At 40.5% G+C, this 22,032-nt stretch overlaps 1 protein-coding gene and 2 long non-coding RNA genes across 6 annotated transcripts in view; 2 read left to right on the forward strand and 1 right to left on the reverse strand.

Annotated features, from left to right (window-relative positions):
* Positions 1 to 906: 906 nt before the first annotated feature.
* rpl14 (ribosomal protein L14) lies at positions 907 to 5,365 on the reverse strand. Its single transcript, XM_044171736.1, has 6 exons — positions 5,310 to 5,365; positions 4,579 to 4,680; positions 4,391 to 4,485; positions 3,792 to 3,891; positions 2,459 to 2,512; positions 907 to 1,002 (listed from the first exon to the last, which is right to left on the reverse strand). Exons 1-6 carry the CDS (start codon positions 5,310 to 5,312, stop codon positions 943 to 945), a joined length of 414 nt encoding a protein of 137 aa, XP_044027671.1. The 5' UTR covers positions 5,313 to 5,365; the 3' UTR covers positions 907 to 942.
* On the forward strand, positions 4,626 to 6,785 carry LOC122864388. 3 transcript variants are annotated; one of them, XR_006375206.1, is made up of 2 exons: positions 4,626 to 4,760; positions 5,856 to 6,785. It is a non-coding gene; the product is annotated as an uncharacterized LOC122864388 (long non-coding RNA). The 3 variants fall into 3 exon arrangements; XR_006375204.1 differs by having other exon boundaries at positions 4,688 to 4,839; XR_006375205.1 differs by lacking the exon at positions 4,626 to 4,760 and adding an exon at positions 5,517 to 5,691.
* Positions 6,786 to 15,007: 8,222 nt separating this feature from the next.
* LOC122864389 overlaps positions 15,008 to 22,032 on the forward strand; it is a 7,400-nt gene continuing 375 nt past the window's right edge. The window contains exons 1-3 of one of the 2 annotated variants that reach the window (XR_006375207.1): positions 15,008 to 15,241; positions 19,809 to 19,880; positions 20,155 to 22,032. The exon at positions 20,155 to 22,032 is cut by the window's right edge and continues 375 nt beyond it. This is a non-coding gene — a long non-coding RNA (uncharacterized LOC122864389). Of the gene's footprint in view, positions 15,242 to 17,424; positions 17,570 to 19,808; positions 19,881 to 20,154 lie in introns of those variants that run through there. The other variant, XR_006375208.1, reaches the window with a different exon arrangement.

Raw genomic sequence — 22,032 nt, forward strand, 5'->3', positions numbered from 1 at the left:
CATTTCGAGCTGAGCATGATCTGAACCAATGGTGAACCTGCCCTCAGCGAAGAAACGCTTTCCTACTCTCTCATCAGAGCAAACACATCGACACAAATGTATTGAAGAAAACTACTGTCCCAAACATTAAAATGTGTCTGGATGGACCCTTCATTTAGAGATGATTCAATGTGTTTATTACAAAAAGAGAAAAGAAGATGGAAAAGTACAGCCTGAAAGTAGAATACATTTTACACCTTTGTAATATTTCATAGTATCATGTGTAAAAAGACAAAAGGGAAAGTGGGTGGGTTAGGGTAAGATTAACCCTAACCCACCCACTCCTTTTGTCCCCAGTTTTTCTTTATCAGGTGAAGTGGATACTTTAACACATTGTTGGTTTCATGACTGTTAAACTGAGCAACAGCTGACTCACTGTTATCTGTACTAGAAGCAAACTGCTAAATTAAAAAAAATGTTTGAACAGAGAACCACCAGAGATCAGGCTGAAGTACTCACACCCCTGGATGAAACTCAACCAACTCTGCATACAGCTGGGTGCATCATTTCTTCTAATACCAAGTCCAAAAAGGCACAGATGCATCTAAACTGCCGTCAAGATCATTTCATGGGACCTTTCTATTGAGCCTAAAAAAAAAAAAAAACCCTACTACAGTGTTAACAGACTATGGCGTGTGCCACAAAATACCACTTCCTGTCAAGCAGAAACGGGGATCATGTCTTCAGTTCAAGAGAAGATTCTCCTTCACATACGAATTTTAAATATGAGTGTTTCCATGAAATGTAACACATTGGAAGTTTGCATTTACCAGTCCATAAAGTTTATTCAGAATAAATGACACCACAAGTGGCAAAATCATTAATTGAGCCAATATATGTATTGCCAAGAAGAGACAGACACAGGTGAACAATTGAACAGGAGATTTATTTTGTGAAAACTGTTCACTTCTTTGCTGCCTCCTTCTGCAGCTTCTTCACCTCATGCTTGATGATCTTGTTCCTCTGCAAGAAAAAAAAAAGGAATAAGAGCATTAATTAAAAAATACTCAATAACTGCTGTAGGATCAGCACACTTTACACTTACTAATGGACCCTTTAAACTGTCTGCCAGAGAGTGAATATTGACGACTAACTGTTTTCAATGCTCGCTCACTGGCACAATTAAATCAAACTGACCCATCATTAATTTTATTTGCTACAGCTAAGCCATCTGTGAAAAGGCTCTGATCACATTTAACAACATTATAACAAGTCCCGTTGGACAATAGTCAGGGTATATTTGAGAACTGGCCTCACTAAATCAACCATGCTCACCCTGCTCTTAGTAGTGGACCCTTTACAATTATCGGTACCTTTAAGTATCGACCGAAATAACCCAGTACCAAGTTGTATCAAAACATCTCTAGTCAAACAATTGCTGCATTCGATCCTTTTTGTACCAAGATCTAGAAAAAAAAAATTGTATGGTTTTTCTCACAGCCAATCACAATTTAATGTGACATGTGATTGGCCCACTACCACAGCTAGCAGCTAAATACAGTCTGTCGCGGTGAAGTCGAGCCGAGTGCAGTGTATATTAACCGAGTCAGCAGGCAGGCTGGGCAGGAGGGACTGCGACAGTCCAAGAGATCGGAGTGTTTACCGGGGAACCTTCAGCTCACAATCCGCTGTCTCAGCAGCACCGCTGGCTCGGTTTGTTTTTTTGCAGCTGGTTTGCAAAACAGACACAACCAGAGCTACACATAGCCTGATACACCCTCTATGGCTGACTCAAAATGTTAACTTACATCATTACTCAACACTCTGATAAACAAGGCTGGTCTGTTGTGCTGGCTCTCTACACTTATCTCGCGCCCACACAATAAAGAAAACTCAAAATGGATCATTTGGATCGTAGGCGTGGTGACATTTTAACTGAATGCTTCCATTCACACGATGGGTATCCAATGAAGTCCTCAAATGGTATCGTATCACTTAAGGGTACTGGTATCGTAACTTTTTTAAATGATACCCAGCCCTGCTTATAATTGAATTCATGTTCATCTATAAAAATATTTTTATTAAAATGGAGAACACGGTACCAAATTACATCAAATGTAACATGAACAAATTGAGAGCAATGTGTTTAAGCCAAAAATCAAAGAATTAGTCCCAGGGGGAACAGGGATGTTGCAACAGCTAAAGCTGATTATGCTTTAAAAAAATAAAAAGTAAAAATTATGTAGAATTTAAACTGATTTTTTTATAACAGCATCAATAGGGAAGAGGAGTAAATATGCTGTTCATTATTTCAACATGTTAAATAAAAGGTAAAGAAATCTACAAGTGATATTTACGTGTATGCTCTAAATACAATTCCCCCCCCCAATTTGTTTTTACTGAACATCCAGGATTAAGCTCATGTTTGCATAAATGAAACCTGCCTGAATGTGGTGATTTGTGTCTCTGTTGCACTTACCATCCTCTTGGCCTTCATCACCTTGTAGCGGTCAAAGTCAGACATTTTGGCCCTCTGCAAAGATAACAAAGAAGATTTAGTCAAGAACACTACATGTTTACTTTTCTAACAAGAATCACCTGAACTCCGTGGTGGTGTAAATAGTGGCCGCGCTCCATTTGGCCATGCTCGTGTGCAGTATTGGTACACAACCTCAAAAGGTGGGGAAACCGCTTTAATGGAGTGCAGTCAGCAAGATGTGTAAACCAATCCAGATTTTCCTACAGCTGTTGAAGGGGAGGTGGGCTGCCTCCATTAAAAATTAATTACAAAACAACCTTAACCTTCGGGGAAAGCAGAGGCAGTATTTCCCACCGTACAGGTCATGTGTTTATTAGTTTATACCGTCATCTAGTACCTAAATTAATCACACAAAAGACGAGATGCCATCTCAGCCAGATCAGTAGTTGACAGTGACTTTTGCTTTATAGCAAATAAAGTAGCAGATGACACTGTCAGGAATTGTTGGAGTCAAACAGATCACTCAGTCACAATGTCACATAAGAGGATGCAAACACAGCTGCCAACACGCACTCGGGTGATGTATACCAGCTGGATATCCATTTTACATCAAGTACTGGACTAAAATTTGTTGGCTGTTTAAATCTGACCAGCTTCCTGGAAATGCAGTCTATTATTTACCATGTTGATACACGCTGCCTTTTGTCTCGACGCACAAGCAGCATGTGCCGTATTATGTGTTGTTTGACATGCCAATGGGATTAAACCATTTGGTACAAACACCACTGCACCCGTCAGCCAACTGGCACAATCTAAAACCTCATAACGTCTTCCTATCCAAAATTCCACCAAGCAGCTCAGATTACTCACTCAGGTGAGATGGGAGCCCGTGTCATCACTTACCCATTACAAACTTTGTCACCACGACTACCTAGGCTTTGACAGTAATATAAGAGTCACCGATGGTATATAAAATAAACACTTCCAGTGTACAGTAACTCAGATTCTATGCATGTATACCCGTTTCTCCCAAATAATATTCAACTGACAATTTTTTACCCAGAGTTTACAAAACACAGTTCAACTGCAGTCACAACAAAAAAGTAAAACCGTATATGGCCAAAATCCAACAATTTATCTAAATTCTAAAACTTTAGAAATTTATATTAGCTGTAACGTGTCTTAAATAATACTCTATGAAAGCCAAGAAATCCAACTGCAGAATGAAACTGCTACAATGGTGTGACTGTTATATGTGCCCATATATATATAAAATCTCCCAATCAAACCTTCTAATATTGATAGAGACCAGATACTCAAACATAGCCTTCACCTTCTGTCTTGCCTCGATCTTCTTGGCCCAGCTGCTTTGTGCCCACTTGTCGTTGACTTGGGCCTTCTCCCAGGCTCTCCTCACAAACTTCTGGCGGGCACTGTTAAACATCACATCAAGTAAGTACTGATTCCAGAGACATCATTAATGTAATTAATATTTAATACTTCACACTATTTCTAAACACAACTACAACAAAAAGACAGCAGATTCATGATGAAGTTGGCCCTGTGTTAGGTGATGTGACCAGTCAGCTGGACATTCAAGGAGGTCACGCTGGATGCACTTGTGAACATATTTGCAGTACAGCGTGGACACAAATCTGACCTTGACTACAATGATACACCACCTCGTGAAACCATGCGACTGTAGTTGGTTCTCTAATTTCTAGTGTTCTCTCCTTTGAGTGGTTGTACTGGTCAAAAAATAAAAAATAAGGCCATTCTACAAATATTTAAGGCATACATCTGTTCTACCTTATAAAAACACTAAATGTCAGAGAGAAACATACATATTTGCAAATAATATGGGTCCTGTGAAAGATTTGTCACTTTCACAGGATTGTTGGCAATATGGAACTGACTAGTGCTCCCACTCACCTGTGAGGTACTTTGATGACATAGTCTGTGAGCTGCATGCACTTGAAGGGCATGGCTTGCCTCTTCACCCCTGTGCAGGGACCATCAACAAGAGCCTGAAAAGCGCAGGGCACAAGAAACAATCAATATCAACAACTCGAAAGGCTAAGGCACACTGTGATCAATCCACCGTCCTCCAGAGCGCTCACCCTATTTTGGTCGATGACATCTACAATGGCCACCAGCTTGCCAGCATGGGGTCCGAAAGAGACGTAGGCAACGCGGCCGATCTCAACGAAGCGTTTGAACACCTGAGAAAGACACCAGAGTTGCACATCAATAATGGCTGAAATTCAAAAACAGGCTGGCTGCCTTGTACTCGGACAGTTGGGTACGGTACGATTTTGGCCTTCTAAGTATAATTGGACACGCACAACACAAGAGACTGTATTTCGGGGACAACCCAACAGGTCAGTCCGGAGGCTGAGAAACTACCCGGCTGGTAGCATTGCATTGTAGCGTTACAGCAACAACTGCTAGCTAACTATAGCCAGCTCATGCTTCTGCGCCGATGTGTGTGCTGTTCACAAAATGGGACTATATTGAACAGTAACGTTGGGTATAAGATGTATTTAAATGGAACAACATCGTGTGCACAAGATATAAATGTTCTGAGGCCAAAACAAGTGAAATGGGTTAGCTTAACCGAGCAGTTCTCGGCCCTCTCTGTGTAAAGGACCACGTTGTAATGCGGGCATTAGCCGACATCTTACAGACATTGCGTTAAAACTTAAAATAAACCTACATGTCCATATCAAACACTTAACAAATATGCGTATGGATGTGTTAGCAACAGAAGTGACGCTTGTTGTGACAAAACAATGAGATATATTAAAATAAATTCGACTAAGAAATGCTAAAACTCTCATGGCGAACTCACCATGATGGCAGTCCGGGAGCAGAAAGGACGTTACAGCTTCCGCCTAGCGCAGATACGGCTTCCGCTTAATCGGTACACATGCGCAGTGTGTCTTTGATTTACATTGTTACATGAGCATCTCAGTAAAACCTCTCGGTGTTAAAATGATAAAATATTTGGAAGCTATCGATAAAGTATGCTTCATCTGATGAGAAATATATGTAAAATATGCACTGGGCCGCCAGATAACAACTTCTGCGTCACCCTCTCTTGCTTTCACAGAAACTGTGAAATATCGGAATCAACCTCCAACATTCCCTTCTTAACGTGTTAGTTATAAACACAACGAAGAAAGCCACGATTTACGTTGCCCATACGTGTTGTTTTGGAAATGGAGAGATGTGTAAGCTACACAAATGAATTACAATGAGTGAAACTTGGAGGGAAGACTTCGTACTTTTTCTTCCTCAACTTTGCATAGTCAACCTCTATAAAACTGACTTCTAAAGGGTTGCAACATACAGAAAAAGTAGCAGTACAACAGAGTTTCTGTTTGTAATTTCCCAGATCCTGCCTGAGGGAAATTGAGACCAACGGACCACTAAAGGCGTTTGTAACTGCGACTTTGATGAGCACTTGAAGGCAGCACGGGAAATACACCCACACTGACTGCTGTCATATTTTCATCGAGGACAGCAAAGGCTTCAGTCTACTCTTCAGCTGTGGTAACTATTATTATTTGAGTTTGTTTAGTACCTTAAGGATTTGTCTCACACTTTCTCAGATTTATGTATGCTTTCTCTTTTAAAACAGTTTTCAGCAGCAGGTCAACACCACACTCATATTCCATCGATTCCAGATTGTGTTAACTATAATTAGGTGATTATGAAAAACATGGCCCCAGTTTTTATACCTCTTGTTTTGTTAACTAATTATTATCATTTACTATCATTATTTTCAAATATGAAATTCTTAAATGTGAGCATGGTCTCTCCAGCTAGTCCTCTAATTTTGCATCTTTTTGAGTGATGTTTTGCAGGTTAACTCAAACGTTTTGCTGTTTGTTGAAAAATACACTTGACCTTGTGTTTTATTGATGCTTTCTAACTCCAAATATTAGTTTATTGTGATATATTTTCTTGTGAAATGTAGTGTTTCAAAACGACTGTGATAATATTATTATAATATTATTCCTCTGTGGTATTGAAACTTTTAATCAATGAATATGAGTACCTTTTCCACCTCTGCTTTTAACAATGAAAGTATTTTCTGGGTAGAACACTGAACTGTAATAAAGGTTTCTGTTGTGTTCAGGGAGGCTGAAATGAACACTGACAAACAACAAGATATGAGGAAGCTGGTTGTAGACTGAATTTAGTGACTAGCTTAAATAATTGAAAGGAGTTCACATGGAAAAGATGCATCCAGACACCACAAATAAAAAACAAATACGGACCAACAAACTCAAATAAATGCTGAAAGAAATGTGGAACATAATTTGGCAGTCACATCTACATATTTTGTTCATAATCATGCACCAGTCAGTTCCCAAAACACAAAAACACATCATTGAGAAAACATGGTTTCAGCCACCATGCTGGGTTACAACCATGAAACATGTACAGTAAAGCAGAATTAAGAAAAATTAAATAACTTGTTGCTGCGTGAGGATTTCTGCTTTAGTTCAGTGGCTTTTTTGCTGCTGTTTACTGGCAGCACTACATCCTGTCAAGACTTCCTTCTCTGTTCAGTAGTGAGCCCACCAGTACCGTGATAGTAGAACAAACTGACCTTCACAATAAATCCCTCACTATTCTGTCTGTGGAAGCATTCAACAGATGTAATGGATGCCATGTAGTATTCATAGTTTATTAAAACTGTCAGTCACATTTTAAATGTTAATTGCTGTTTGGTTTTACATGGAAGGAGTGTTAGTGTGAATCCGGGTGTAGGGCTTCATTTCATCTTTCTGTTTCATTTACTCCTTACTTACAATGGTATAAATTGCAACTTTTTTGAGGAGGTGGAATTCGTGTGATTCGAGCTGTTGATATATATCGTGCTTTATCATCACAAATGATTAATGCTCCAGCTACTAACTGCTGTAACAATAAAGACAGAAATGCATTCATGACAAAAACTGTAAGCCAGATATGTGTGTCAACAGAAGATGCAACAAGTCATGTATTGATCATGTTATTCACAATAAAATTATGGTGATGTAAAAGCGCAGGTTCATAATGTGTTTTGATTTGATCTCCTGCAACCTCTAAAGATTCTTAAGTTAACATATGGGATAGATTGCCACTATATACAACTCTGCATATATGGGGCTCCAACTCTAAGACAATCAGTAGTGGACTGTGGGGATGGAGGTTGAGCAGCTATAGAGAGAGGATAATTAAAATCACGTTTTTCATGAGAAAATGAAACTGTTTAACAATAAGCTTCAGGATAAACCGTTTTTTAATATATTTTATTGAGCTGTAAATGTGGGACCAAATGTGAAGTATTCCAAGACTTTAATACATCTCATCTACAATGATGTAGAACTATCACGTTCAAGGTCTTTGACACACATTCATCAAAAGCATATTAAACATAAAGTTGGAAACAAGTTGTCCTCTGCTTTACAGAGAGTGATCAGGCGATAAATCCAGTCCTTAACAACAATCAAGTTTCCACAGCATGCTGCAGTAGAGACAATTACAATTAGATATTTCAACATGTCCAGACTCAACTAGTTAGTGAAACGAATCACACGTTTATACAGATGCCCAACAGTTAGGATGGAATGTAATGGAAGGAAACAAACTGCTTGCTATCATGAGTCTTGCTCACAACTTGCAATTTTTATTTTAAAATATTACACCAGTACTGTAAATGAGAACAAAAAGATACAGCCTATTTCCTACAAAACCCCGGCCCCACCCAAACACAAACAGAAACAAGAGGGGTCAAACAAAGTGTTTGTCTTACAAATGGGGGGGGGCATATAACACTTTACAGTCTCCTAAAGTATAAAGTATTGGACAGTGTACAAACTGCACACCTGTGACATTAACAATATAACAGCGAATCTACATCCAAAATGGACAGATTTTGGGGCATGTTTACTGTGCGCATCCAGCTACAGAGTCTTTGAAGTTAAACTCTTTTAACCTACTGGGGGACCGTTAACAACAACGTAGAATTTTAAACTTTATGTATGTACCCTTAAGCATTTGACATGCTTCTTCTTCTTCTCTGCTGCAGATTTCATGCCATTCAAATGCTTACCCAAATCTCTTTCCCAACCACATCTAAGGAGGGGCTTAGGGGAGGGGCTGTCTCAGGGGGCCATGACCAATGTTCCTCAGAATAAACGCATAACAACAAAATAAGTTTTGGGAGCCTTAAACCTCCACTTTTACTGCTGCAGATTTCCCATGCATGTGAGGATGCTTTTCATTCCAAAGGACTTCCTTACATACACTGTCACATTTCTTCAAATACTTGAAGGGGATTTCTAATGGGAGAGAATAAAGCAAATCATTGATTATTGGAACACAATTCATCATGTTTATGTTGACTTTTCCCCATGAAGACAGAAAAAGTGAAGACCATCTATTTGCATCAAGATCAATTTTCTGCATTAACGGGTCAAAGTTGGCTTTGACGATATTGTCCAGTTTTCGTGAAAAAGACCAAAACCTGCTCACTTGAAAGAATGTGGTTGGACAAATTTGTGTTAACAGCAAAGCCTCCGATTTATCCCAATCAATCTTATATCCTGAAAATGTATCCGGAAAGTGTTTATTGTGTTTAAAATTCTGGGTATTTCTATAAATTGAACAACTAATGATTAACGCTGAAACTCTGTTTTGACAGGTGATTTCATATAGTCTTTTCCCTCTAGTGGGTTTGTCGCAGTAGCAAAGATGCACTGCTAGATGGCAGTACAACCATGTTCAGTTAAAATCTGCTATGAGCTCCAAATCAAAATCATCATTTCAACGTCTGTCAAACAGTTGAGTCCAGAGACTTTAAGCCAATACCAGTAAAATCCAATTTTCTCATCACACGCTGTTTTGTTGTGAGCCTTCGACTCCACTTCATAGGGACTTCTTCCACCACCTTCACCACTGACAGGCCAGACTCACACCAAAGACAGGAAGCATGCTGCGGTCCACAGAATCAGTTCCCATCTTTTAAAGGAAAGACAGGAATCAAAGTGCAACAGGAAGAGCAAATAATTCACATTCACCCGTCATCAGGTATCAGGCCTAATCAGTGCTTGGGGAAATACACTTTCTGGCTTCAAATGAATATTATACGTATTGTTATGGATAACTGTGGTCAGGGAAGAAACTCAATCAGGGCAAATTTGGATTATATTACTGTCTAACAACCACCACTTAAAGCCAAATGTCGTCAAACTAATTTATCATTACGTAGGCCAGTCTGTAATTGTGTGTTGACTTGTGCGTTGCCAAGGAGGTCATTTCTGAATCAGAAGTCTTGAGAACTAAACAAAATACCATTCATCAGGAACGGCGATTTATTTTCAGCTGCTACGTCACAGACGCTTTGTCTGGCTTTTCCTGTGCCACTCTCTCCAATAACATGTTTGTTTTCAGGTCTATATTTGTGTAGCCAACTGCTACCGGTGAGGGAAATCCTGTCTGACCCCTCAGCCTGTTCTGATGAAAACACTGGCACTTGGTGACATCCAGGAGACGGAATGTTAATTTTTCTTTAAACCATATGTAATTCACAGCTATAATCTTTGTTTTAACAGGCAAGCCTCACAGAAATATAAGGACCTAGACTGGAAGCGTTCGCCTTGGTAAGACTCTCAAACATTCTTTACTATGAGAGCTCACACACACACACATACAGTATGCACACAGATGATGAATGCTGCATCACACTTGCGTGCACACACACAAACACACAGATGGTTGCAGTTAGACTGTTATATTTTCACTGAAGTTGCCCTTGGTGTTTCATGTTTGGAAAATCTGAGTCATGCTTGTTTGACAGACCATCTCTGATCTAATGTAGGTTTTGTTTAACCACCCTGTAATGCATTAAAGCATGTTTGTAAGTGAAACATGCTCAGATAATTAAAAAACAATGTCATCACACAATGTCATATAGGTGCACTTATGACACAGTATGATTAATTGTCCAGTACCAACTCGTTCTCTAACAAACTACTTTTTCTTGAGGTTGGTCATTCATTTAGTTCTAAATGTGTAGAGAGAATTTAGACCAGAGTAGAAAACTGCATGAAAATAGTTTATTAGGTACACCTAGCTAAAACTAATGCAGTCTAACAGTCCTGCAATAAATCCTCCCTTCATGAAGGTTATAATGTTCAGTTGAAACTGATCAACAAGCCCAATGCCTTGTGAGTACTCAAAGACTGACCCCACATGATATGATGCTACCCAGCACAACATCTGTGGTTGCTATCTTAGCATGCTAATGTTTGAGTTGTGCTGGAGAATGCATTTTTGCTTGCCTACACATGCACACACATTGCATGTACCATTACAACACACAATGACTGATCCATGGAAGCTTTGGTGTGTGGCTGGGAAGGCTCACTTGAAGCAATACAGACACTATAAGCAGAGCTAAGGTAACTTAATTAGCAGCTACATTTGCAACTTTTAGCACAAAAAATGATAGGTCTTTATGACATTGCTGGCCATTTGCAAACAAAGCACAAGGTAACAAGAACATTTACTCAGTACCCAGCTGCTCTTTATCTGTGAGCGAGCAGCGCTGCTAGCACTAGCCATAGCACCAGAAGTACAGTCAGGGACTCAGTCAAAGACTGAGGATACATTGAATGCCTTAAGTAAGGAAAACACCTAACTGAGCTTTTGTAGTGTAATGGTGGGAGTGTACATAGACATGGCCAATAATATGTTGCTGTGGTGATGATTATTTATTGCTGATGGCCAAAGAAGTTGCAAACAGTAGCTAATGTTAGCAAGCAAAGCTAATATTGTTTTGCATCACTACACAAAGAACAATACTTTAGACAATTCTCAATAAAGGCCTTTAATTTCTAATTCCAGCAGTACGTCATACTGTTTCTTGTCCATATGCTCCAGTATCACCAGCAGCCTTTGAAATATCTTATCTTTCCCTGCTGGTGTTTTCCATAGGCTAGCAGAGGGCAAGCTCTTTAGCTCTAAGGAAAAAACATTGGGATGTTTATTTTGTCCGATTTTCACATCCCTCAAAAATATGATTCAGATTTAATACACTTTTTGATTTTATTATTCAAGTATTTGTTTCCCGCAATTTCACGGTGACAACAAAACTCCTGGAAGTCATTTTTCCAGGCCTAGAAGGAGGCCAACACATAACTCTCCATAAAACCAAAATGTGTAATTTTTACACTTAGTTTTTTGTATGGATTAAACAAATGAGATATAAAATGTTAATAATAAACTTTAGAGGTGATGGTGGGCGGATTTTGTTACCCTCTTGGACAGAGCCAGGCTAGCCGCTGTTTCCAGTTGTGCTAAGCTAACCAGCTTTGGGCGGTAGCATCATACTTACATACAAATATGAGAGTGGTATCAATCTTCTCATCTAACTCTTGGCAAGAAAGCATATAAGCGTATTTCCCAAAATGTTGAACTATTTCTTGAAGTCTACTCGTCATCTTATAAGAGTGACGCATGTATTAAACAAACCAAACACTCAATAATCATCTTGAACATAAGCACTGTGACTTTGTTTCTGAGATGTTAAAAATAACATAAAACCTACATTTTGAATGTGTATTTTTTAAATGTTATTCAGAAATGTACAGTATGTGGGTCGGTGCAGAATCAATAGTCTGTTACTCTGTGTGCACAGTACCTTTTGTAGCTCTAATGCTAAGCTCTTCCTGGTATGTACCAATCCCTCTGACCACCCAAACAAATATACTGTTGTTTGCGTGGTAAACACTGTAGAGAACTGTGTTTTGTGTGTGTGTGTGTGTGTGACAAAAATAGTAGCAAAGTAAATTTGTTGTTGGGACATGCTGAAACAGGCCAGTGCTTGGTACACTTGGCGTGGTTAACAATAGCTTTTGTGAATGAATATTGAGTGTGTGTGTGTGTGTGTGTGTGTTATGTTGTTGCATCTGTCTGCAATCACTGGTCCCAGGCCAGGCAGCAGCACAGCAGGGGGTTCGAGGGATTTTGATTAGGCTGCTGCGACAGGACCACTACTTCCCATCATGCCATTCATTATGGCTAGTTCTGAATCGGTGACTCAGCAAGCCCTTGATGGACATTTTCATGTCGCTGCTCTGTAACAAAGAAAGGAAAGTAACCCAGTGTGTGTGTGTGTGTGTGTGTGTGTGTGTGTGTGTGTGTGTGTGTGTGTGTGTGTGTTTGGAAGAAGCCAGGCCTTCCCCACCAATCAGAGTCCAGCTGTTACTTTTATGGTCTCCAATGAAGACTGAGTGTGTCTTGCGTATTTGAATGTGATGGTGTATGTTTTCCTGCACTGATGTTTTGGTATGTGTACCACCACATGCATGCCATTCTCACGCTCATTCACTGCACAGAGACGCTGATGGAGTTTTGTTTCCTGCGCAATTTTTTTCTTTTTTTCATGCGTCATGGTTGGTCAGCCTTCCCTTTAGGGCCAACTCCATTCTTGTCATTTGGAATAAACACAAATAAAAATAACAATGTGAGGCATGAGTGTGACTGTAGCACAAAATGGGAGGATTTTCTCCTCTCTGGCACATAAAACCTGACATGAAATCATTTATATAGTGTTGCTGCTGGAAAATACAGCAAACTAACCAGCGTCAGTGCAGGTCTTATATAACAGGCCATATACAGAGCAAATGGGGCCCAGCCCTAGTGAAGCTGTCATCTGCTGGAGTAGTAAAACAATGGGAGTGAAGGGTGAGAGATAACAGAGCACCACCCCTGCTGTGATAATAACACTGTGCGATGGCTATATTTAGGGGCTTACTTTGACAAAATTGCTTGGTGTGTGTGTGTGTGTGTGTGTGTAAGTGGCAGCGTACCCTGTGCTGCCCAGAACCCAGAGCTACGCAGTGCAACAACAGCTTTACTAGTTAAATCACTTTCAAATGCACTAATGTGTGCAGTTCCCCCTTCACCTACAACAGAGATATGTGCTGTCAAATAATAGGATAGGTGGGCAATTTTATTTTACAGCAAGGAATTAATTTGTATGTTTGGCCCTTTTAAAACCATCCCCATATATTATATAATAATAATATAATGTTTACTATGAGCTCTCCTCACAGCAATTCATGTCAAATAGAGGGTGGGTACACTTACTCAAGGTATGATTATGTTCACACACACACACACACACACACACACAGAGTTTTAAATTTGACCTTTTTGTAAAGGGACATCGTGGCCTTTTTCCTACATTCTCAGGCTGAAGCACACCATTCATTAAACCAGCACCAGAGCTTGCTACCGGGACCTTACCTCCAATAAAAACAGCTCAGGCCTGGACAGCAGAATAATGACTTTTCACTAGATTTTTACTCGGGTTTGAGGCCAGCTGATGCATTTACAGGAGCAATAAGGCTCCCCTGCTTTCCTCTCTCCTCCTGTGTTCTAAAGTAACCCACACTACTGTTTGCTACATTTACTCACAGACTAACCAGAGAATAGACCTTCTCTACATCCCACAGTAGATTTTTCTTTAATTTTATTAGATCTATGATGGGAGCATACCTGAGGAGCGAGGACAGCCTATACCGAGATGGAGATTTAACAAACAAGTCAAGTTCACAGATCTGTTTTTACAGATTTCCTTTAAACCTGCAATAACAGATTTTTTTATTTTTTTGGCCACCTGGGGGCAGCAGAAACAAATTGTGAACACAACAGACATATCATCACTTTTAAGTTGAACTTATTTACACATCCAGCAGTTACGGAGCAACATTATCATTCATTTGGAGTTGTGTTTCTGGCCACATCTCCAATATTTTAACTGTATTTTTGGTCTCTACCAGCTCCACTATGTTCACAGTTGCTAAATGTGTCTGTTTGCCGTTTGGTGCTGAGCAGGTTGGGGTACTGTGGATTTTTCACTGAAAACAGCTGCCTGCTGCGGCTGAAAACAACACAATGAGAGCGGCGAGAGTAAACCAAAACAGTACAGCTAAACAATGAGCTGAAACTCACTCTGTAATGCCGGGGGGAGCTGCAGGTTCAGGTGCTAATTCTCTGTAGGTTCATCACTACGAGCGACTCCTTTGACATTGTCACACTTGTTTGTGTCCCACAAGCACAGCTGTGTACCTATCTCTCTGTCTCTCTCTCCCTAGTTTCTCCTCATTGTCCTCTCTTTTCACTCAAGCTTCTTATCCGATTCGAGGGTCTAAGAATAGAGGGTGTCATATGCTGAATTGACTTGGCTTGACATTGTTATTTGATGCATTGTTATTGTTAATATATCTACTATAGCCACTTTAAAGAATGCTAAAACAAATGTATCTGAAGAATCCAGAGGGGTTCACATTTTAGGGTAAACTATTGTATATAACATAACGCTTTATTGATCCCCAGGGGGAAATAAACCTTGTATAATAAACCAGACATTGTAAAATGCCATAGCAGGAAGAGCACAGGTGTAATTAATAATAGTAATGATGGGTGAATTCAGATACTTACGAATCACTGTCATTTTGCAAGTGTAGTGTTGGATGACTGTAATAAAATCTATCAAATGCCACACATTGGAGTGTGGGATTGTTAGCAAAAAGTAGTGTACCGGTAGCTCTGCCCAGCTTCAGCTTGAGCCAGGTCTAATCAGATAACTGCAAACACCTGTGTGGATGTGTGGGCATTTAATTAGTTTTACTTCTCTTAAACCTCTTTTTTTTACCTTGCAGTATTTGTTTCTTGTCTGTAGCATATTTATATTTGCCGCTATCAGTACTTCACCAGGTAAGTGGTGTGCATTTATCTCCCATGCTGTATGAATCTAGCTTGTGAATCATGCACTCAGCTAACTAGCTATTGTAAGCTAGCTAACATAGCTACTGTGGCTAAACCTGCATTAACTGATTTCTGGCTACTTGGGGGCTGTGCAACAAGCTGTAAACACAACACTGACATACTATCACCTTGTAAAGTTGTTGATGCGAACACTAGTTGCTAACTTTGTCTGTCTGCCTTCTGGTGATGGTAAGCTAGCGTACAGTGGGTATATCAGGGCTTGTTCTGCTTAAAACAGCTGCAGCAGGTATTTCTGCTGATTTTAACATGCATTATTCCAACATCGTCTATGTGTGAGTAAACACCACATCCGAGGGGAATGAATAGGTCTAGCGAGTACTGACAGACAGGCCATATGTACTATACAGTAACCAATACCTCAAGACATCAGACTCCTCACAGGTTCACTATCTATTCCTGTGTCTCAACACAACATGTTTTCTTGACATTGATTGGGGCAGAGTGTTCCCTGCCCTGTTTCTGTTGGCTGGCAGCCAGGGTTTTTGAAGCCATCACGAAGAGATAAGCCAATCAGAGTGGCCAGGGCAACCTCAGGGTTATCAGTGCTACTGTTTACTTAACCCTGTTCACCACAGATACTCAACACGTGTGCATGTTAGCAGCTCCAGCTTGCTTTGTGCACTGTGTACAGTACAGTGTTTCATTGTTATTATATGAAACCAACCATCACAGGAGCAGAGGTATTACAGGACATCCCAAGCTATTAGATACTTATGTCTTTAGAGACCTCAACACACACACACACACACACACACACACACACACTTACACTGTATCTTTATTTTGCACACTCTTCCCCTCCCTCTCTTTTTGTCTTCAGATTCTGGACAGATGTGTCAGCGTTTGGGCGAATGCCAGTTCCAGAGATACTATAAGTTCAGACACGGCCCTGCAGAATAGACTCTCTGTTGTGCACACACATGAATGCACACACACACACACACACACACACACACGTCTCCTCTCCTCCTTCCCCCCTCTTCCTGTTGGATTTTATTCCCGCTGTTCTGAGAAAAATGAGGCTTGACTTTTAAAAAGGAATGTTCTGGACCTTGTCAGCAGGGTTTGGTACCAGTCATCCAGTCACGGTCTGCCAGGACAAACTCACAGTCTTACATGTTACATCATGCTCTCCAGGTTTGCTCCTGTTTGACCTTTCCCTGCCACCTTGAACGGAAAGTCCCGCTGGGCTCAGACAAAGTAATAATCTGGACCTCTCTGAAATTACTCTGGTAAATCAAAGAGGTGACTGTTCGGCAGCATTGCGCAGGTTGGAATTGGAGTTGTATTACTTTGCTGTATGACCAACTCACGGTCAAGGTGTGTGCCATTCCTGGTGAGATGCTCTGCAAAATCCCTCACCCAACACTTTCCTCCACAGCCAAATAACTTCAGAGTGGAGAAACAATGGCTCCTTCAATGTTTCAAGAAAGTCAGTGCCACCAAAACTGACTTGACTCAGATTGTTGATGTAGCTGAAATAATTAGATGTGCACAAAGTCTTGTTCATTTTTCATGTCTGCTGAGGCCTGTGCACTAGATGTCGCTGTTTTATATAAACACCCTTCCTATGCATTGCCCCACCATACTTGTTTATAGTCCTGAAGATGACAGTAACGCCACAACTCATTCAGCATAAACACGGTCAGCTCACACATTACATGAAGAATAACATGTACACTTATTGTTGGCAAGACAACATTTTGGATAATACAGGCTAGCATAATACTGGCTAGCGTTCAGCAGCAAGACTCAAAGTTGCTGGCTGACGCATGTACAGTGCACTCAAGTTTAAATGATTAACCTCTTCAGTTGACTTTTCTATCTGAAGCAGATAGAACATCGAATATCTGTTTAGTTTATCTTTCATTCCTCTTCTTTATGCTGCCAGAGTCGTTTGAGTTTCTCTGTATTGTTTAATGGACGCGGAGCTCAGCCTTGACCTAAACAAATGTGGTTTAGATTCTGGGAGTGTTGCTATTAATACCCAGTCAGTCTTTTGGCAGCAGATAGCTGATACTTAAAGAGGGAGACAGGACATGATGGGAGGGAACTGCCTGCCTGCCTGGTGCACAGGGGAAAGTCTTTGCATAACCTAAGAATACTTTGTTTTAATCTGTTTCACAGTCAGTATCTTAATATCTCAGGATTCTGCAATTACACAGCAACATTTCCAGTGGTATGGCATGTTTTTAGCTACAGTTGGAGTTGATAAGCACTGACTGGGGTGCAGTTTCTTCACTGGTATGGCTCTAGGTAGGCAGTTTTAAAGTATTAAATTATTGTGTAGTTTTATGTCAACTCTGGCAAAGTGTTGATTTTTATACATTATCAATGATTATTTAACAGTTATGATTGCAATCCAGATGCCTGAGATATGATTCCAATCTAGGTTTTAATCCAGATAGACGTTTCATTATCTAAGAATGAGAGCACTTAATGACAAGCTGAAAGATTAATATAGAATAATACCTTTTGTTTATCATTTCTAAAATCACAACAAGAGCACTGTGTGAAAGCTCCTTTTGTTTATCACTCCTAAAATCCCATTTACACTCCTCACAGGATGTTTGTTGTTGTATTTCTCTTTCACTCGACAAGACATATTTTTCATGCAACTCTCAGGATTCATTTGGCCTGCTCATATTTTCATTATGAGCAGGGCAAATCTATCCCTGGTGCCGGGACAGACTCAGTTTCTGAGGTGCAATGCAAACATTCCAAGTGATTTAGCCGAGGCAAAATTAAATTCCTCAAATTATTATTGCTTAAGTCTTTCTTTTCTTCTGGTGCACTCATAAAAGAAAAGACTTGCAGGTGCAGGAAGAACATTCCTCTATCATGCTATCGCTATTGAAAGGGGAGTTGTGTTCCCTGCTTTCTCAGTACTCTATTCCTGTAGCCTACGGAGCTCGAGCCAGATGGAAGGGTGGCGTTCCACCACACGGCGATCCGACTCAAACATCTGCCTGGCAACAGCCGAGGCCTTCTCATTGAGACAAAACACAGGCCGCTCTGTGCGATACCATTACAAATGATTTCTCTGTTTCATAGGGAATAGCTGCTGCACACTGCTTCTGGCAGGGAGATCTTAGGTTGGAAATATGTGGGCCTCAAAGTGGGTGAAGTAGGACTGGATGTTTCACCTCCCCCAGTTTTCACCCAGTTAACATAGCCTTTACCCAGCCCTTAATCAACCTTCACTCAGTTCACCCACAGACTGTAGAAAGATATGGAAGCAGCTTCTGTTACCTCATCCACAAATTTGTTAAGGGACGTTTTGAAGCTTGGACTCACCACTCGCCAGAAGTGTGATTTAGTGATTCTGATTGCTTTGAACTTGACAAAATAAATAAAGACTTGCAACTTGACTTTGACTTTTGACACCAGTGACTTGTGATTTCACTTGGACCTTGGCTTTATGACTTGGAATGACTTGATATCCTCCCCAAGTTGTAAAAAAACTATGCAACACATGAACTCTTCATTCCCTTGACAACGGATACTATGAACCAATCTGGAAAGGTGAATTTGCAAGTGTGAACCAGCAGACAGACAGAAGATGATACCTTGGATTAGCACATTTGGATGAAAAAGACTCTTGCGACATGCAAAGCATAAATTTCATATAATCGCAACTGTGTCACAAGAATAACATACCTGAGATCATTTAGCTTTTAAAGCTGCTATGATCAATATTTTATATTCACAATGGATCAAACGATTATGCGTAATGTTAAATAGGTCACTCATTCTGATAAACCCAAAGAGAATTATCACCCATGTCTACAATTCCCCTCAGCTCAAGGGAACTTTTTAGCTTTATAGCTTTTTAGCTTTTATAATGGGTTTGGTTTTATGACCAACAAATTCTGATTTCATCAACCTCTTTTCCAGTGACAGCAGGCAGTTTCCAGAAAACAAGTTCTAAAAACCCAGCAAACACTATCTCAACACCAAACAGCAGACAAAGTTAGCGACAAACTAATGAACATAGAGGAGCATTTAGCAGCTAAAGTGCCAGATATTTCTCTCAGGAGTTGGTGGAGACCAAAATCATAGCTAAAAGGAGAGTGAATATTGTTTACCAGATGGCCAGAAACACGACTTCAAATCTGTTTATCTGTATATGCTGAATGTGTAAATAAGCTGCAAATAAGGTAATAATATGTCAGTGTATGTCAGTGGTCCAAAATAAAAAATAAGGTAGTTGCAGGTTTCAAACTTGGAGCCCCTACAGTTTCGGAGTGCAATTCAGTGATTAAATCACTGTCGTGCCGAGATGATTTACAGCAGCTCTGACCAGAACTCTGATCGAAGGATTGAATTGAATATCATGGCTTTCACACAGTTCTCTTGTTGTGAACACTTGTGCACACCAAATCATTCTTCAGTTTACTCATTATTCAACTTCAGATTTCACATTTTATCAGTCTTATCTTTTCAATATGCCTGACATTTATTTTCTGTTTTAAACAATGAATCCCTACATCAGGTCAAATGTTGTCATCACTGTCAGCCGAACGACCCAATTAAGACAGTGGCACTAGTTCTGCTTCCAATCAAGGTAGGGTCTACGGCCTAATACACAATTGCTATGAAAAGATAATAACACATATCTCCACAGGTGAAAAACGCATATGAAGTGGTGAGAATGGACCTTATTGGCCCTCTAAGCGAGACAGCCAAAAAGAGCCAATATGTTTTAACTCTGACCAATCTGTACACTGCATGTATTGACTAGCTTGTCTGTCTGTTGTTGTTACTCAGGTATGGTAATGGCAAACCAACAGCTGATGTTATAGGGTAATTCCAACCTCAGGTATTTTTCTTTGTCAAAGGTGGAGCCCAACATCATAAAGGACCTCCACCTGGCTGTACAGTGGGTCCGCTGCAACCCGGGGGTGTTCACAGGAGAGGTAAAGGAGCCAGCCTCTCTGTGCTGTGAATGGATCAAGAGGACCAGCAGAAGGCCTTGAGGGTGGCACTGGAGGGAGAGGACCTTGAAGCTAAGGACCCCTTCTTGTTTGAGTTTGAGAACATGGAGGACATGGAGATTTTCCTCACAGCATGTTGGGATCAGCAGGGCCTGAAAGTCAGCTCTGTATGTACAAACCCTCACACTCCCTTGTGGCTGGACGCTGATTAAGTGCCCCCATACACACACCCTGATATCAGCTACATCACAAAAAAAACATAAGTGGTAATGCGTAGAGGATGTGAAGCCAGGGGCGCCGCCAAGAGGGGGTCAGGGGAGGCCATGGACCCCTGATACAATTGCTGGCCCCCCTCATGAGTCATATGCATAATATGCTTCTGAGTAATGAGTACTGTATGTGTAACCCAGGTTATTTTCTGTAGCCAAATACAAATGTTCCCTAAATGCCTCACTAGCAGGCTATTGGTAACATAGACTGTATATAAAGATAGACGACATGACAGCTCCCCAAAAGTGAAGCCAAAACATCTCGATCGACCCTTGGTGGCTGGCTGCAGTATAGGTCATAAACCCCGCCCCCCTCCATGTTAGCGGATGGGACATGGGCCAAACTAAAAATCTACATGTTTGAGTACACGTCAAATAAATGTTTCCCAAAGATGCTTTCTGTCAGTTTAGGTACTTCTCGTCACACTGATGCATGTTCAAGTGTTGTTGTTTTTATAAGTTTGGTTTTAATTAGTTATTTGATGCTATAAAAAGGGGGTTTCACGTCATGATTGACAGCTGAGCTCTGCTCGCGACTGAGTCAGCCGAGTGTATGGGCAGGACCTCGATACCGCAGCATCAATCCTGATCACTACTACGCAGACTCTGGCTCTAAATGACGTCACCAGCACAAGATGACAGCTCCAGGATATTTTGCCTTCATTTTTGTACAGTGGGAGGAATTGGAGACATCCATCTTTATATACAGTCCATGATTGGTAGGCACTTTCTAATGGGGATGCGCGAGTACACCACTATCTGTATCTGTATCTGTTCAACCAACTAAATGATCTATATTCGTATCTATACTCAGAATGGGTGGGGCTTAAACCAGATGTGGGTGGTGCTTAAACAAGAAGTGGGTGGAACTAACTGGAAGTTGTTCATTTAAGCCTGAAATTGATATGGGTTAATCAGAAGTTTTTTTTATAAAAGTTGCTATATTTACGAGTACAGATATTGACACGTTTTACTCTGATGATACTCGTACTCATAAAAAGTACATTATCTGTACCGGATACTCATTTCAGCCGAGTACTTGCTCAACTTTACTTTCCAAGCTACTGTGCGCAGCGAAGCCGCAAGTCCCCACACAGCGACTGGAAAACGCGCAAGACGGGTGTGTGAGACAGAAGCTCACTTAGGTTGAGAAGAATGAAATACTACATTTCTAACCAAAGATTTCCAAGACGTGAAATTGAGTGGAGCTGGCAGAATTGCCAGAGAGAGAAACCTTCTAAGCTGGAGAGTAGCTGTTGAGAGAGAAGTTATCATCAGGATGAACTCCATCGGGAATTTCTTCCCAATAAAGTGGATTATCCTGGTGAGTTATAGCTACCTAAAGGTAGCTGGTTAGCATTAAGATTTCTTTGTAATAGAGTTGAATTGTGTGTTACTTTACTTTGAGAAACATGGGAAAGCAAAACCTGTCAGGATATATTGGTGTGATATAAAGTAAATATGGTTGTTATAATGAGCTGTTTAGCCGCCTACCTCTGTCGGCTTAGCTGCG

Source organism: Siniperca chuatsi, linkage group LG17 (assembly GCF_020085105.1).
Source record: "Siniperca chuatsi isolate FFG_IHB_CAS linkage group LG17, ASM2008510v1, whole genome shotgun sequence".
NCBI classification, from domain to species: domain Eukaryota; kingdom Metazoa; phylum Chordata; class Actinopteri; order Centrarchiformes; family Sinipercidae; genus Siniperca; species Siniperca chuatsi.

What these genes read in the sequence shown, in the direction of transcription:
- rpl14 (XM_044171736.1), bottom strand. An exon ending in GTCATCAAAGTACCTCACAG is followed by an intron (nt 3,892 to 4,390) that starts GTGAGTGGGAGC and finishes GATGTTTAACAG; the next exon opens with TGCCCGCCAGAAGTTTGTGA. An exon ending in AGATCGAGGCAAGACAGAAG is followed by an intron (nt 2,513 to 3,791) that starts GTGAAGGCTATG and finishes TTATCTTTGCAG; the next exon opens with AGGGCCAAAATGTCTGACTT.